General features: G+C 51.9%; 2 protein-coding genes across 11 annotated transcripts in view; one reads left to right on the top strand and one right to left on the bottom strand.

The window, feature by feature from the left end:
- Positions 1-1455: 1455 nt before the first annotated feature.
- PLEKHB1 (pleckstrin homology domain containing B1) lies at positions 1456-16154 on the bottom strand. 10 transcript variants are annotated; one of them, XM_019649349.1, is made up of 11 exons: positions 16071-16153; positions 15846-15927; positions 15610-15736; positions 13600-13797; positions 13374-13449; positions 12128-12280; positions 11418-11520; positions 10067-10106; positions 7251-7355; positions 3397-3496; positions 1456-2801 (listed from the first exon to the last, which is right to left on the bottom strand). In XM_019649349.1, exons 5-11 carry the CDS (start codon positions 13408-13410, stop codon positions 2665-2667), a joined length of 675 nt encoding a protein of 224 aa, XP_019504894.1. In that variant the 5' UTR covers positions 13411-13449; positions 13600-13797; positions 15610-15736; positions 15846-15927; positions 16071-16153; the 3' UTR covers positions 1456-2664. The 10 variants fall into 10 exon arrangements, with proteins under 10 accessions (XP_019504894.1, XP_019504895.1, XP_019504896.1 ...); XM_019649350.1 differs by lacking the exon at positions 13600-13797 and having other exon boundaries at positions 16071-16154; XM_019649351.1 differs by lacking the exon at positions 15610-15736 and having other exon boundaries at positions 15803-15927.
- The window catches only part of FAM168A (family with sequence similarity 168 member A), a 215050-nt gene continuing 201532 nt past the window's right edge, over positions 2815-16332 (top strand). Inside the window, exon 1 of the mRNA XM_019649356.1 lies at positions 2815-2895. The gene's annotated coding sequence lies outside the window, so the exon portion shown is untranslated. The remainder of the gene's footprint in view (positions 2896-16332) is intronic.

The raw sequence follows: 16332 nt of genomic DNA, 5'->3' as shown, positions 1-16332 counted from the left end.
GAGAGAGAGAGAGAGAGAGAGAATCATTTTATAATTGTCTCCTGGACAGCTGGAAGATTAAAAATTCATGCTGCAATCCTATTAATGGAGAGATTTTGAAGCAAACTGCATTTGGAGCATCCATTTGCATCCCTCTTGCCCTGTTCAGTGGTGAGTGGAAAGAAACAGTGTCATCGGGACTGTGATAAATGATAGCGCTGAGGCTGTAGGGGCACAAAGAAAAGACCCCTTAACCCAGCTGTGGGAGGTTCTCTGTAACCTGGCCCCCATTCACCACTCCTTCCCACTATGCAGCCTGCTGTGATATCAGATTGTTTTCTGAACTTCATAGTGCTCTCAGAACCAAAGTGTTCTAAGGCCTTTACTTATGCCATTTCTTCCATGTGTTCTTTCTGTGTAGAAAGCTCTTACTTCTCTGTTTGGCAAACTCCTACTCATCCTGCAAGGTTCACTCTAAATGTCCACTTCCTCTCCCACAGCTTTCCCCAGTTCCCTTGGCAGAATTGGATACCTCCTCCTCAGAGCTCCCACTGCACCATGTTCCTCTCCTACCTCATTGAATCATTGCTGTTTGTTCATGTCTCCCTCTAAGTTGGTGACTCTGAGAATAGGGCTGAGGTGGGAATCTGGTATTTTGTCACCCAACTCATATCTATTCATCCTACTTCCGGAACAGTGCCCTAAATTTCCTTTGGAACACCACCCCATCCCTGCTCTAAGCCCTGTTTTAGACCATCTCTTCCAGATCACTGTGGATTCAGGGTGACCACAGGACCCAATATAGGCTAATGTCCATTAGTCCCAGGATTTTTATTCAAACTGTTAGAGAAAGAGCAACTCTCTTGGCCTGATTCTAACCCAAGAGGGCTTTAGTCTGGAGCTGCTGAATATCAATGCAGCCTCTGAATGAACCAGCTCAGTGGCTATAAACATGGAAACAAAGCAGTCTAAGTGACACAGTTTGAGTCCCTGGACCAAGTAGTTTCTGGACTTATCAGTTAATGTGGCCCAATGTTTTCCCTTCTTTGGCTTGAATCAGTTTGAGCAGTGGGGTTCTGTCACTTGCAGCCTCAAAAGGCCTGATGCAAGATGGGTGAGTTTCCCTCCCTAGCCACCTGATCTCTAGACACTAACTCGCTGACTCAACTAGGGAGGATGGGAACCTACTGGAAAAGACCCCAGCACCACAGAACTCAGAAAGCAGGTAGGAAATGGATCACCCATCAGCTCAGATGACAGAGACCCTGATCCCAGCCTCTCTCTCAAGCCCTCAGGGATGGCCAACTTGAACCTGCTACCCTGTGGGTAGGGAAAGCAAGATGCAGAAAAGTTAAGTGAGTTGCCCCAAATTGCTCCACTGACAAACTGTCACCAGTTCTACCTGACCTCAGAACACTAGTAAGAGCTGAGTCATGGAGTTGTCCCAGGGAGAACAAACAAAGCCAGAGCCAGGGCTGGAATCAACCACACCTTTATTAGTCTCTGCAGCAGGGCCACTGGATCCCCTTTCTACAGGGGAATGTTAGCAGGCTACTCTGGCTACTTGGGCAAGAATGTTAGCATTTCTATGGTGATTGGGACAGGATGGGGAAGGAGAAAGGAAGGGGACCAAATGGGGAGACTGCTGGGCCACCTGCCGGGACACACATATGGGTGGGGCCTCCTGGGCTGAGACAGGGGGATGAGGACCCAGAAGTGAACACTGCCATCTACTCCAGAGTGAAGGAGGAGACAGCTTGAGATGGTGACAGCCACACTATGGACAGAGGTCCAAGCTTCTGGGGAGCAGAAGTGCATTTCCTGATGGAGGCACCGTCCTAGGGCTGGGGGTCCTAAACAGATCTCACCTGCCCTCCTCCAAGCAAGGGGACCCCAGGTTTAGCTCAATTGCTGCCCCAGGCACCCTGACATGAGAAATAGGTGCTTTCTGATCACTAAAGGAACAGGGGACCCAGTAAGCTAATAGTGGGAAGGGTGGGGCTAAACTCAGAATGTTTTGGGTTTGGGTATGTGTCAGTATTAATAAAAACAGGCAATATATCCACTATAGGTACAATCATGAAACTTCCCTTCAAAAAAACTCACATCTCCTCCTTACCCAGCAAGCTTTTAGCCTGCAGGGGCATGGTGATCTGACCCCTGCCCCACCCCAGCCCAATTGAACTCCCTTTTAATTCTTTGGACATGCCGTGATGGTCATGGCTGTGCACTCTTGCCAACCACCTTACTCTTAGGCTACCTTCCTCACTCTCTGCCCTCATACTGTCAAAGAACTGATAACTCCGCCTTGTCAGGTGTTTACTCCTGTTTTCTACACCCCACCCACCCCCGAAGCCTGGAGCCACCTGAGGGAAGAATTTGAATCGTGTGTCTCCAGTGCCTGGGGAACTTGAAGCCACATGAGTTTTCTGTATCCTGATGTGTATTGGGGAAACATATCCATATGTGTCTATAACGGATTTCTGGGGCATCTGGCAGTAGATAATAAGGATTTTGAGCTACGTTTGTGCCTGGGATGATAGCAGCTTCTTCCAATGTTGGGGGTCAAAGTTTGGAAGGGGCTAATGGAGAGGAAGGGCAAGTCTTGGATGTTGGAGAGTGGGGTCACGGAGGAAAAGGGGCCTGTCGTTCTATGCGCAGGGTCCACTCGCCGAGTCTCAGGGCTCAGAACCAGCAGGGCGACCACATGAGCGAGCCCAACGCTGCGCCCGTGGCGGCCCCTGCGAGCATGCCCATGGCCAGCGGAGCGCCGGCGCTGTAGCAGGGATCCTCCCGCACTACCACATGCGTCACGCCAGGGCCTGCGGAGAGAGCCGGTGAGAGCCAGGGACTTCAGAGGAGGGAGCAGAGCGACCTTCATTCCCCTCCTCCCGCTTGACTCCAGCCCAACCCACGGTAAGGCGCTGAGCCCACTCTCCTGTTCCCTAGTCGGAGAAACTGAAGCCTTAATACGGGAAGGAGGTGAGCCCCGTCCCCACGGCTTCCAGGCCTTGGACCCGCTACAGATATTCTGGGATCGTGGGGGATAGGGTGGAAAGGCGAGGAACCCCCAGGATCTCTAAGAACCTCCAGACCACACCTGAAGCGGGTGGAGGCGCCCGTTCCTGCATTAGCCACCAGGGGTCGCTACCAGCTCAGGAACGGGTATTGATGGCAGCCTGAGAGAAGGCGCCAGCCTGAGGAGAAGTCAGCCTTGAAATGGGGGGGGGGGGGGGGGGCCTCTGGTCCCAGAGCTATTCTGAGTCTCAAGATGGGAATGTGGGGGGGGGCCCTGTGGAGGGTCTTGCCTGGGAAAATCCGTGGTCACTAAAAGGGTGGGGCCTGGTCCCCACGGATGGACGATGGGCCTGGCCTGGCGCTGGATCGAGACAGAAGGCGGCATGGGCGGAGATTTACCTGCGTAGGGTGGTCCGTAGTAGCTGCGGACATATGTGGTCTCGTGCGCGTTGGGGGACAACACCTCATAGTAGTCCTGGTACGGGCTGTAGACACGCACCTGGGGAGCACTGCAGGGTTAGCTGCCCAGGAACTCCCTGGCCCGGGTTTGATCCCCTACCCATCACACCCAGCTCAAGTCCCTCTGGGCCCACAGAGACGCCTCCCCAAGTTTAGAAGTTGGTCCCCAGGGACCAGCAAGCTCCTGGAGAAAGGCCCTGCCTCCCCACAAGGTCTATGGTCCTTGTCCTCTAAAGCTTCAGCCTCTGTTATCCAGTTCCCAGTGATGCCATTTTCCTGCCCTGGCCTCCCACCTAGCACTCCCCTGATCAAACATTCTCCATGGCTCCCAACTTTCCTTCATAGACAATCTAATATTTGCTAGCAGCTCTCCAATGGTTCCACTTGGAGAAACCCAGTGGATTTCTCTACTCTCCTAGTCACAGAGAGGGGGACCTGGCCAAGCCCCAGGCCCAGGAAATAAAAAGGGGTTGGGTAGGAAGGAAGGGAAAGGAAGGTGAGGGGAGGGAAGTATCTAAAGTATTATCGAGCAGCCACCATGTACCAGGTCCTGAGGGAGGTGTTCACATTGTTACCTCCTCTATTCCTTACAACAGGCATTATTAACTCCACATTGCCCCAGAGCTGGGGAATCGAGGCTCAGAGAATAATAGCCAGTGTTGTCTTTGGGAGGGAGGAATGCACTCCCTGTCCCCTTCCCTCACCCAGTAGATTTTTATCAACCCCTCAAAGCCTAACTCAAAAGTCACGCACTCCAGGAAGCCCTGCTCCCCGACTTCTCTTTGGACTATGCTTGTGCCTCTTGTTCCTTCCTGTCCTTCCTCTTGGCCTGTCCTGCCTGCACCTATAGGCAAGGACTCTGATTCATTCGTATCACAAGCAGGGCCTAGTGAATAACAAGAACCAATAAATATGTGCTGAATTAAATGGAAGCTCCTAATCCGAGCCCTTCATTTTATCCACAGGGGAACAGACCTGGAGAAAGGGACAGGGTCCCCTTCTCTTCTGGCTCCTTCTTCTTAGCCTATATCTCTCATTAACTGAGCTTCACGCCTAAACGGTCCAAGTCCCCTTAGAAGTCCAGGGGTCTTAAACTCCACCCATCTCAAAGTGATTTCATCATCCTTCCATCTCCCAAAACCTGCTCTTCTGTAAATGCTTTTCACTAAATGTCACCACCATACACTCAAACCAAGACATCAGATTAGCACCCTTGTCGTCATACACTCATCTTCCACATCACCTCAGCAACCAAGTCTCATGATTTTACCTTCTAAATATGCTCTTCTGTCCATCCTCTTGGCCAATGCCAAGAGAACAAGCCATTGGTTTTGGCAACTTGGAAGCTGTGGGTGACCTTGAAAATACACTTTTCAGAGGCATTTGGGGGAAGAAGACAGACTATGGGGGTTGAAGAATGGTTGAGAGGTCAGGGATGGAACCAATATATCATGACATCTCTTTCAAGAAGTTTGGCAATAAAGGGGAGTTCTCCAAGCACACCTTGTGATTTCAAATCTCTATGCCATTTCCCTTTGATGGGGATGCCTTTCTCACCTTTTTTTATTCAACCACCTAACTTGTCTTTCAGATTCAGCTCAAGTATCACTCTCCCAGAACCTCAGGTTCTGTTGGGGTCCCATCTGGGCACCCATTGCCCTTAGACTTCCTTCATCACAGCCTAGCACCAGCCACTCTGTAGTATCATTGTTTGTATCCCTGTGAGTGTGTGTCTCTCTCATCCTACTTGGAGACACACCAATCACCACCGCCAAGGGCAGGGACTAGGTCTAATCAGGCCTGATTGGAACATAGTAGATGCCTAATTATTGAATGTATCTCAAGTGAATCAAATACGGGGCCAGACTGGAACTAAGATCACCCTGTTCTAAGTTCAGTTTCAAGTTGGAGACAATGACCAGTAGAGCAACACAGGAGGCTCAGACAAACAATGCTCAGTCTCAGGTGACTTCCCTCACTGTGCTGCTTCCTCAAAGGTGATCCAATAGGGCCCTCTGGTGGGCGTGGCCAGGATCTGAGCTCCAAGCCTAGAACGGGCTAGAGAGATCTAAGCACCAGATCCCCAATTTTACTGGTAGTCCAGAGCCTACACCTGCTCTGCAGTTGCATATGAGCCAGTGGCCCTGTCAGGCACTGGAGAGAATGGAAAACACCACCTCATATCCCTGTGGGGCACCTGTTTCTACCCTCCAGGCCTGAGAGGCCCAGAAGTAAAGTCATGTGGGTCACCTGGCAACGGGGCAAAGGGTTCCCCGGAGACCTCATGGACAGAACCAAAGGCCTTGATCCCTGATCCTCTCCACAGGCCCAGCCCTTCTTGTGAGTGGGGACAGGGTCATCCAATCATGAGGTCACATGCAAACAAATCCCTTCCTTCAGAAAAGCTGTTGTGTATTTATAAGATTTAAAAAGGCTTATAGCCTTTAAATTCCTATTTTTAGGAATCCTCACTTTAAAAGAACGTATATCCTAGTTTGGGCATGGGGCAGGGGTGGGAGTGGGGTTCCTCAGAATGCTGGGCTGGGAGTTCCAGCCCTGCCATTGATTAATGAAGTGACCCTGGTCAAGTTAAGACCTCTCAGAGCTTCGGTTTTCTCATCTGTAAATAGGGACAGTCATTCCTGCACGGCCCACTCCCAAGGCACAGTGATAATCCAGCAGAGCTGTGTTTAAGCAACTGCATGTCCTAGCACTTCTGGGCTAAGGGTTCTTGCACATCAGAATCCCCAGGAGAAATGTTTTAAACCACAGATTTCCAAGGCCCCACCCCAGACCTACGAAATTAGAGCATTGAGAGGTAGGATCTGAACATTTGTATTATATTTTTAAGTCCTTAAGCCATTCTAATGCACAGCCACACTGAGCACCACTGTGCTAGAAAAGGTGCTCACAGTTGACTATAAGACCACGAGTACTCTAAGGCAAGCCCACACTGTGCCCATCCCATGCCAGGCTGAGCACTGGGGACAGAGAGAGAATTCAACCCAAATCCTGCTTTCCAGAAACACTGGGTCAGGGAGACAGACATGGACTAAATTATAATATGCAGTAGTGATGCCATAACAGAGGTTTTTCACTCCTTCCTCCCTCCCTTTATTCATTCACTCATTTGTTCATTCTGTGAACACTGCCTGAGGCTGACTTGTGTCCGACCCTCAGGCATCAGGTCTAATGAGGGTCAAAACGGACAGTTCCCATCACTCACTGACCTCCTGCTGTATACCCAGCACTGTGCCAGGCTCCATAGGGACAGAGCTGATCAGGCCTGGTCCTCGCCTTGGAGGAGGTTCCAGGTCTCATGGGAGAATAGAGACAGAAATAAACAGATTTGAAACCAGGCAGAAGGAAGACAGTACTGAGTATTAGTACAGTGGGCTGTGGGAGGGAGTGACAATGCCTGGAGGTCTGGGACGTCCTCCCTGAGGAGGTGGCAGCCTTTGAGGTGGGTCTTAGAGGGTAAGCTTTAGTTTGTCAGGCAAATACAGAAAGAAAGAACAGCATGTGCGAAGGCTGGGAAGAGGGGAAGGTCTGGAGCAGCTAGGACAGAGGGTACAGTGGAGCAGCTGAAGCACAGGGGCTCAGGGGCCTGCGGTAGGTGAGACTGGCCTAGGCCAGATCCCGAAAGCCTTGAAGACGGAGCTGTGGTTGGTGTCCCATGGGTGACGGGAAGCCATGGAATGTTTGTGAGCAAGGGAGGGATGTGACCAGGCCCAGTTTTGGAGGCACATCCTGGTGGCCAGAATGGAGGCAGGGAGGGCTGAGCCAGCACTTACCCAGATCCGCCTCTCAACATTACAGGGGCTCCACGAGCGGGTCACACACCTGACCTTGGGGCAAACCCGGCGACTCCTGGGAGGGACGGTGGCTCCATCTGGGGCCTGCTCAAGCCACAGAGACCCAAGAAGGGGAAGGGAGGAAAGTGTCAGAGGCCCTCTACATCTGGGGAGACTCAGCGCTCTTAACAGGCCCTATCAGAGCCCTCTGCCAGCTGGGCAAGGGATGAGGATGTCCTCTTCCTCCTCAGCCCATGGTAACGGGGGGAGGCTGGGGAGGGGTGACTTTACCAAAGTTACAAAAGAAGAAGTATTAGTAGTGTCTCTCCAGAATTAGCTCACCTTTACCTGTTTCAGGCTGCTGAGGCTCCCCGTCTCCAGGGAGGATAGAACAACTCTGATCTGCCCTCCCACCCAACTGGCTCCCCAGCCTTGGCCCTGGCTGAGCCCTTGCCCTGTGTTCCCTGGAACAGCTGGGGTCAGGGGCTCCTCCTGGAACCTTCACTCAGAATAGGATATAAACCTGAAGGATGTGGAGGGACAAAGTGCAGGTCACTGCCACATGGGCACAGGGTAGAGAGAAGCCCACACACACACAGGTGTGGACACTCGGAGACAGGCAGACACTGTACAAGGACACAGGCACAAATACGCCCTGCTCGCGCAAGCCCTGGGCCCAGAGGCATGTATGTGTGTGTGTGGAGCAGTAGGAGGTGGAGTAGAGGGTCAGAGCAGAGAGATGTGGGAAGCACAGCAGCAGGAAAGTGGACAGGCAGAGAAGGGATAAGGCAGCTTCATAGAGTCACAGAGTGCAGAACGGTCAGCCCTCACCTCCTTCCTTCTCCCTCCCTTGGGTGGGACTGATTTGCCCTGCACGAAGGGGATTTAGAGCTCAGAGCCAGCTTAGCCCAGCCAGAGGGCCCTCCACCCTGCTGACCACTGCCCCCGCCTCCTCACTCCCAGCTTCCTCTAATCCAGCCTCCACCCAGAAGCCTGAGTCTGTTCCCCAAAGTCCAACCACTGCCTTCCCTGCTTAATGCCCTTTACTGCTCCCCACAACCCTCAGGATAAAGTTCAGTCCCTTCAACTGGACTTCAAGGCCCTTTGTGATGTGGTTACTCAGAGGTCATCTCTCCCATTTGTTTCCCTCCATGCATTACCCTCCAGCCAGGCCAGACTCCTGGCCCTTAGATGCACACGTGTGCACATACACCTGTGTACGTGTCACTTCCCTGCCTCTGCTCATACAGTTCCTTCTGCAGATAAGGCCCTCCCCTCAAAATCTCATACTGACCTAGGTTCTAATACAGGCTCTTGCACTGACTTCAGACTATGAGACTTTGGACAAGTCGCTTCCCTTCTGAACCTCAGCTTTCCTATCTGCAAAATGAGACTAAAAACATCAACCCCTACCAGGGTTGTTGGAAGATTAAATGATATAACCGACGCCAGGTGCTCAGCACCACACGCAGCCCTCAGCAAGTAGATGCCCGAGGGGGTTTCTAAACTCATCCCAGTCTTCCTTGCTACTTCCCAGCAGACTTTCTCTCTAGACGAGAAAGGCTCCACTGTGCCACAGATAGAAGGAGCAAACATGGGATCTGGAGTCAGGCAGATAGAGGTCAAGGCCAAGCTGGGCCACCCTCGAGATGGGGGCTTTGGGCAGCTCCTCCATCCGTCACTAAGTTCTGTTGACTCTACCTCCTAAATATGTCTTATCCTCATCAGCTTGTCTGTGCCAGCAAGGCCCTAGTCCAGATCTCCAGTCAGTCACTTGGACACTTCCAAGCCTTCTAACGGGTCTCTGGGCATCCCCTTTTACCCTCCTATCCATTCCTCTACCTAACAGCCAGACTATCTTTTAAAAATACAAATCTGGTCTGATCTGTTCATGCCATTCCTCTGCTTAGAAACTTTCAATGGCTTCCTGGTGCTCTTAGCAGAATAGACATCCTTAACACAGCCCACAATGCCTGGCCCTGCCAACCTCCTTCCTCATGCCCTCTCATTCCCTGAGCTCCAGCCACCCCAGCCTTCCTTCTGTTCTTCAACTTGCCAAAGTCTTAACCCTTCTCAGGGCCTTTGCACATGCAGTTCCCTCTGTCTGGAAAGCTGCTCCAGTGACCTCACTCCACACCGTTTACCCAGCCTATTTCTATGTATCCTTCAGGTCTCATTTTAAGCCTGTCTGAACTCCTACCTGGATTAGGCCACCAAGGTGGTCCGCACACTGAATGCACACTGCATGTCTGTCAGAGCAGTTACCACCACTGCAATGGAATCATTCTTGTGTAATTAGTTGCTTCATGTCTGGCTCCCCACCAGGCTGAGTCCAGGAGGGCAGGGCCCACATCTCTTTAGTTCATCTCTGTGTCCTTGGCACAGTGCCTGGCACATAGTAGGAAGTCAGTAAATATTTGTTGTGTGCATGAATGAAGCTTGGACTTATCATCTGCAGGAAGGGAGCTATAATCCCAACCTCATAGGACTGTCGTGAGGAGTAGCTGGAATTGCACCTGCGCCACACCTGGCACATAATAGTTGCTCGATAAAAGAACAGTTTCTTTTTCCCAGCTCACATGCCACTCCCTTCAACAAGCCTTCTTGAAGGCCTTTCTCTCCCACCTCCGAGCACCAGTAGGCTGTCGTCTGTCCTTTCCCACTTAGGACTCGGGGCATCTGAGTCTGCATAAGTCTATTCACTCACATATATATGGGAATTGAGAACTCCTGGCAGGCGGAGACCGAGTCTGAGTCACCCATGATTCCATGGCAGGTAGGGGTGGGGAGGAGAGAGGGAGGGAATGGAGGCTCACCGGGGTGTTGTTCGCCTCCAGCAGCGCTGTCTTCCAAGCTCTGCAAAGCAAATCCCACCAGACCATGAGGAGGGAGCTTGGAAGAAGGGGAATGGGCCCCTATATTTTATTTTATTTATTTATTTATTCATTTATTTATTTATTTATTTATTTTATTTTATTTTATTTTTAGCTCAGCCATCCTGCCACCTGTTAGCAGCTCAACGGCAGTTCAGCTTGAGCCAGGCATGGAACCGCTGTTGCTTAGAGCTCAAACTCTTGAGTGAGCTCTCAATCAACTGAGCCACTCAGCCGGCTCTGGGCCCCTATGTTTTAGACATTCCTTCCCCACTCGGCTCCTAGCCCCAGTCTCTTGTGAAGGGGGAGATCTCAAATACACAAAGTGATCCCCTCCCTTGCCCCAGTCACATGGACGGAACCCTTAGTTGAGCTAGAACCTCCTAATTCATCCTTAGTCCATAGTCTTTACCCTCGAGAAGGTCGTTTCTCCATCTATAGACAATAGACAACTGGGCTTAGGGGTCTCTTAGGGGCCTTCAGATTCTGATATGCCTGGGCTGTTCTCTAGCTGCAGCCCCCCTCCACATCTCAAACCTACAAACATTTCCCCAACGCTCTGACCCCAGAGCCCTGGAAAGGCCCAGTGGACACCGGACAATTGGGCCTTTGTTGGTTGCCATGGCACCTAACTGGGGTGGACAAGGCGGCTCTGTGTTTTGTCTACCCAGATCTCAGCTTCCCCCACTCCTACACACCCCATCTCTTTCACTCTCCTATAACCCAAAGGCCAAACTGATCCTCCGCCAGGGGGTAGGAAGGGAAAGAATGCGAGGGAGCAGCCTGTGCCTAAGGAAGACACGCCCAGCCTCGCAGTGTGGATCTGCCTCTGACATTGGGGTGCCTCTGCTGCATGGCAGGATGCCTCTGTTAGGAAGGTCAGGGTCTACCCTTCAGATCACTTGCCCGTCAGGGCATCTTTTCAGAAAGGAGTGAGAAGGAGGGTCCATTGAGGATGCCACGGGGCTCTGTTCCTTTGTATCACCCCCAAGTGAGGGCTCACCTCAGAGGCTGCTAAATATGCGACTCTGGATGGTCTGGGGCCACACACCCAAAGCAGGTGTGCACACTCCTTCTTCAACAGTCCTGAGTTCATCACAGACCACGTGAGGAGTTTACTGGGAACCATACCAATCACCATGAGCCCATCAAATCCACTCTGGCCAGCCTCCACCAAGTTGACTGGTCTCTGTCCCCTTTCTAACTTCAGGGGGAACCAGAAGGCCCAATGAGGAGGAGATGTCTGGTCACATCCCCCAAGATCCCATCCCATCCCCTCCTGGGAGTGACTCACATGGCATCATCCTGGGTCTCTGCGCACAGATGCAGTCTGAAGCCCTCCCGTAGGTACACGGTCAGCAGGCCATCTCGGCTCCGGCCCTCTGGGGGCTGCACATCTGAAGGTAGACATACAGATAAGGGGTTTCTATAGGGCACAAGCCCCAGGTACCTCTGGAAAACCAGGAACAAGAACAGGAACTGACTTCTCTGGGTACTCTGGATTGGCCACTGCCAACCTCCTCTGATCCTACACACTACCTCTGGGATTCTGCTCTACTCTTTAGAGCCTTTCAACCCTTCCACATTGCCTGCTTCCCTAGTTAGGTCCATCTAGCTCTCAGTAACGCTGTTATAACTGTGACCTGAGCCTCGATTGAGAAGGTGTGCTGTGTCACTCTAGGCCAGTCACTTAACTTTTCTGAGCCTCCTTATTTCCTTTCATCTTTACCCAGTTCCTAGCACCTAGAGGGCAGGAACTGTGTCTGACTCACCTCTGTGACCCCAGCATAGGACCTGGGCCCAGCACAGGGTAGGAACTCAATAAGGAACTGATTTCTTAACTCACGCCCACATGAATTGGAGTTGATAGAGATCCAGAAGTATTGTTTGTGGAAGCCCTCTGAAAGTTGCAAAGAGCCTTTCAGGGCGAGTGTTCCCAGACAGACACAGTGGGAGGGCTATACCCAGAGTCACAGTGCTAGAGAGGAAAGGGCTTCTTCTCACCGTGGCATTCTTGACCGATCTTTATGTTTCGAACATTGGAGCGGATAAGCACGCGGTCCTCCTCGTCCTGCGCAGTCTCGTCATGGTAGTAGCCCAGGGTCCCATCCAGCCACAGGGCAAACCAGTTACGCTTCCAGCGGCGGAGGATAGAGCCTGTGGATATTCCAGACCCACCAGGAAGGCCGATCGCAGAGCCTGCTGGGGGCAGGAGCCCCGCTTGGGCTCCCAGAGTCCCCCTATCCCCAAGCCCCAGTGAAGTAACCATTCTTCATTGTCTAGCCCCTGAAATGACAGGAGGTCCTCTTTCTGTCTTGCGCACCTATTGCCTCCCATTGGACCTAGCACATAGTAGGTCAACAACTCCATGTGTTGAATGGTAAATGAATGACCTGATTCCTTCCTTGGGGGCTTCCAAGGTCATGCCCCAGCTCGCTTCAAAGGCAAAGATCTCTGCCTACCCTGAGCCTCCATCTTAGCTCTTATCTTTGGCTTTTGTGGTGGTCATTTGTGTAGTGTCTGCCTCTTCCACCAGACAGGGGGTCTGCAGCTGGACCTGGGCTTAGTGTTTGCTGAACTGAGTAAACTGAGAATAGATCATGCGGTGGGGGTGGGGGGAGGCTTCAGATCATGACTGTGGTCAGAGGTAGGTCTGGAAGCTGAGCCCTCACTTCAGGCAAAGACAGAGAGAGCTTCTCAGATTCTAAGAATCCTTATGGATGCTAAAGCAGACAGGCATTTTTTATTTGTTCTGAGCCTTGTTCTGTGGTCAGCCCTGGGCTGGGGTGCTGTGGACACATAGAGGATCAAACCCGGTTTCTGCCCTTGAAGAGCTCAGTCTGGGGCCTGTATGGGGTGGGTGGTGGTGAGACCCACTGGTAAAGACGGTTGCATTATAGGAAGATCGATGCTATAACAGTGATGTGGATGAGGCATGGGGGAACAGAGAAGTGAGACTCTAATTCAATTTGGTGCTACAGCAGGGGCCGAGGTGGGGGTTAGAGGAAAAGTCAGAGAAGGCTCCTCACAGAAGGGGACATCCGAGCTGGGTCTTAAAGAATAAGTAGCTTACCAAGCAGTCAGGAATGGGAAGGACATTCCAGACACAGGACAAAGGAAGGGAGGATAAAAAAAGGTCCTGGTTTCTTGGGAGAAGGGTTCACTGTGGCAGGCCCAACAAGCTACTTCCCTCACTCCTGCTCCAGGACAAGGTACAGGACAGACAAGGGCTTGGCCCAGGGTTACTCACTCTGTCTCCACAGCCAGCCGCCCCTCACCAGGGCCATTTCTTCATAAGGACTTTCCAGGATAGAGTCAGGCGGGACCTGTCAGAGGAGACACAGGACACACAGGTGTCATCATGAGTATATGTCATCATGAGCTGCATAGAGAGAAGCCCCCAGCCCCATCCTCCCTGTGGGAGCCACTGAGAAAACATTTAAGGGAATGTTAGTAAACAAACAAGGCAAGCCTGCCTGTCTCTTCCCCGTTCTCCACTCCAGGCAGATAATGACAGCACTGTCCTGTGGTATCAGCAGGGCAGCCACCGCTGTACTGGGATGGGGGTGAGGGTCAGGAGCCTGGATTCCAATCTCAGTTCCATGACCTTGGCCAAGTCCCTTCTTCCTGGCCTCTGTTCATAGGTCTGTAGAAGTATGTGAGGCAGGTAGAGGCTGGAGGGAGGGAGGAACTCATAAAATGTTAGAAACCCTGGAATTCTGAAATGCTAGCAGCATAGACTATTAGAATCACGGCAATAAACGAGGAACCTTCATGATAAGGAAAGCCTCCCTCACATTTGAACCCCACCTGAACCATTTACAAAGTATGAAAGAGAATGGTTCAGCAGCAGCTGTGATGGAGCACTGTGCCAGGTACATTTTCCAGTGCTTTCAGCTATTATCTCATTGAAGCCTCACAATAACCCTTGTCATTCCCAGGAAACTGGGGCCTGGAGAGGTCCTGTCCTTGCACAGATCTGCTTGTTGCGTAAGCAGTGGAGCCAGGATTCACACCCAGCAGTCCTGGCTTCTAACCATTACACCAGTAGGAGCTTTTAAAACTTCCCATACTCAGGTCATACTCCATTAACAATTACACCAGAATGTCTGAGGGTAGGAGGCACGTCTTTAAAGATCCCCAGGCAATTCAATGTGCAACAGAGTTTGGGAACCACTGTACATACTATACTACTTTGCCTTGTCCCCGCTGTAACTCTGTTAAATGAGTAGGATATTTACCCCTATTTTACAGATGGACAAACTAAGCGATAGCAAGTGACTTGTCCATGTAAGTAATGGAGCTTGGATTGGAATCCAGGTGCCTTCTGTTCCTGAAGGCGACTTACTTTCACGCAGGTGCCTCTCTGCCCCTCCCCCACTTGTTGCGTAGCAAGGGCTGGCACACCTGGGCTGGAAGGCCCGGCCTTGTCCCTGCATCTCCTGCCGCTCCCTCCCCTTTCCAAGCCCTGACACAGGTAAGACAAGAGGGCCAGGTTCAAACTCCCTCTCCAGCCTCCCCCTGATGCACCCACCTGTCTACACCTGTTGCAGGATGCTGTTGCCCAAACGGCCGCTACTTGATGCTGCTTCCACCCAACTCGCTGCGCCTGCGCTTTGTGCACCCCAGAGCGCCTGGGGCACTTCACTCCCCAGACCGAGCCCAGGGACTCACTGCCCCTGTGCCCCGCCCTCCGGCCCCGCCTCACCCCCTGAGAGGGGGCGTGGCGTGGAGAGATGGCCTTCTGGGATTTGTAGTCTGCAGATCTGGAGCCGGGCACTACGCAGCCGCTTCTGGGAGGTAGCCCTGTCCTGAGCCGGAGCACAGTTGAGAAGCTGCACCTGTGATTTTATTTTCTGTTAAGTCATTTGTTCACTCATTTATCATGAAATGCTTTTTCCTAAGAATCTTGAACTCATTTTCTAGAAAAAAGTAAAGTTGCAAAGAGAAGCCAGGCTCATGGTTTTGCTGCTGTTTTCTCAATACTCAGCTTGTGCCCGGCACTGCACTGGGCTCTAGTGGAGGGTACAAAGAAACATCCGACAAGGCCCTTCCTCTTTCCTTCCCTTCCCCAGCTTCCAGTCTGGCAGAGAAGACAACGTAAACACACAATTAGAGCACAGGGTGTGATTTAACAAAGGGAAAGAAGAATCTGACTTTGCCCAAGAGATTCAGGAAGGCTTCCCAGAGGAGGTTGATGTAGGGCTTAAAGGATAAGTAGGAAACCTAAGAGAATCATATGCACACTGATCAAGGAAGTTCAAAAGAGTGTCCAGTATTTTAGGGTGTTTAGGAAGTGGAGTGCAGGAGTAGGGAGGGCATGGGGGGTGGCAGGTGATGAAGCTGCACGGGTTGTAAGGATATAACATGAAGACCTTGGGTAATAGGCTCAAGAACTTGGACGTTATGACATAGTGACTGGAGCTTGAGGGTTGGGGTTTCAAGATGAGGAGTTAGGTGGTCCAATATATGGGTTAGAAAAGTACCTCTAGCACGGTGAAAAATGGATTGAATGGGGCCCAACTGGAGAAAGACGGTTGTTTCTGTATCTACCACCTCAGTCTGCCCATCCAGGATCATTTCCTTGAATAACTCAGCCCCACAAACCCCCACCTGCAAGCAAATCCAGGATGCCATTCAGAGAATAGTTCCCATCTCCTATTTGAAAAGGGTACCCACCGGCACTGGGCCCTTCCTCCTATGCCAGAGACCCCTTCCTTACCGGAGATGCGGGGCTCATGGTTCCTGGGCGGCCGGGCAGCATTTCCCAGAAGGCTCCTGCAGGGGGTCATTTCCCTGAGCGCCTTAGAGATAAGAGGATAAGGAAGGTGCTACCAAGTGGGATCTCCAAGGGGGAGGCGAAGAGTGGGGGCACACAGATTCTAGAGAAAGTCATCTTTTCTCTTCAGTTCTTTCCCCAACCTCCCGACTGATCTTGGCCTCTGACCTTCAGTTCATGGGTAACAAGTCATCCGTGATTCGGAGGTGGTCTTAGCCTTGCGTCGCTAAAATTCCCGGGACAGGGGGCGGGGCCAGCCCTCCTTTGGTTGGGGCGGGGCTAAACCTTCTATCCCCTGCGGGACAAGACAGTACTACCACCCCAGCCCTGGCTGCACAGCCTGGCCCTTTAAGCTTCCCTCTCTCGCTCCTGGGTTTCTGTAATCCTGACCTCGAAGCACCCCAGCGCTTCGGCCCTTGGTGCAGTGCGT

This window comes from Hipposideros armiger, unplaced genomic scaffold (genome assembly GCF_001890085.2).
Source record: "Hipposideros armiger isolate ML-2016 unplaced genomic scaffold, ASM189008v1 scaffold_132, whole genome shotgun sequence".
In the NCBI taxonomy this organism is placed as follows: Eukaryota; Metazoa; Chordata; class Mammalia; order Chiroptera; family Hipposideridae; genus Hipposideros; species Hipposideros armiger.
Note: the sequence above shows the minus strand (reverse complement) of the source record. Positions and strands in the feature narration are given on the sequence as shown.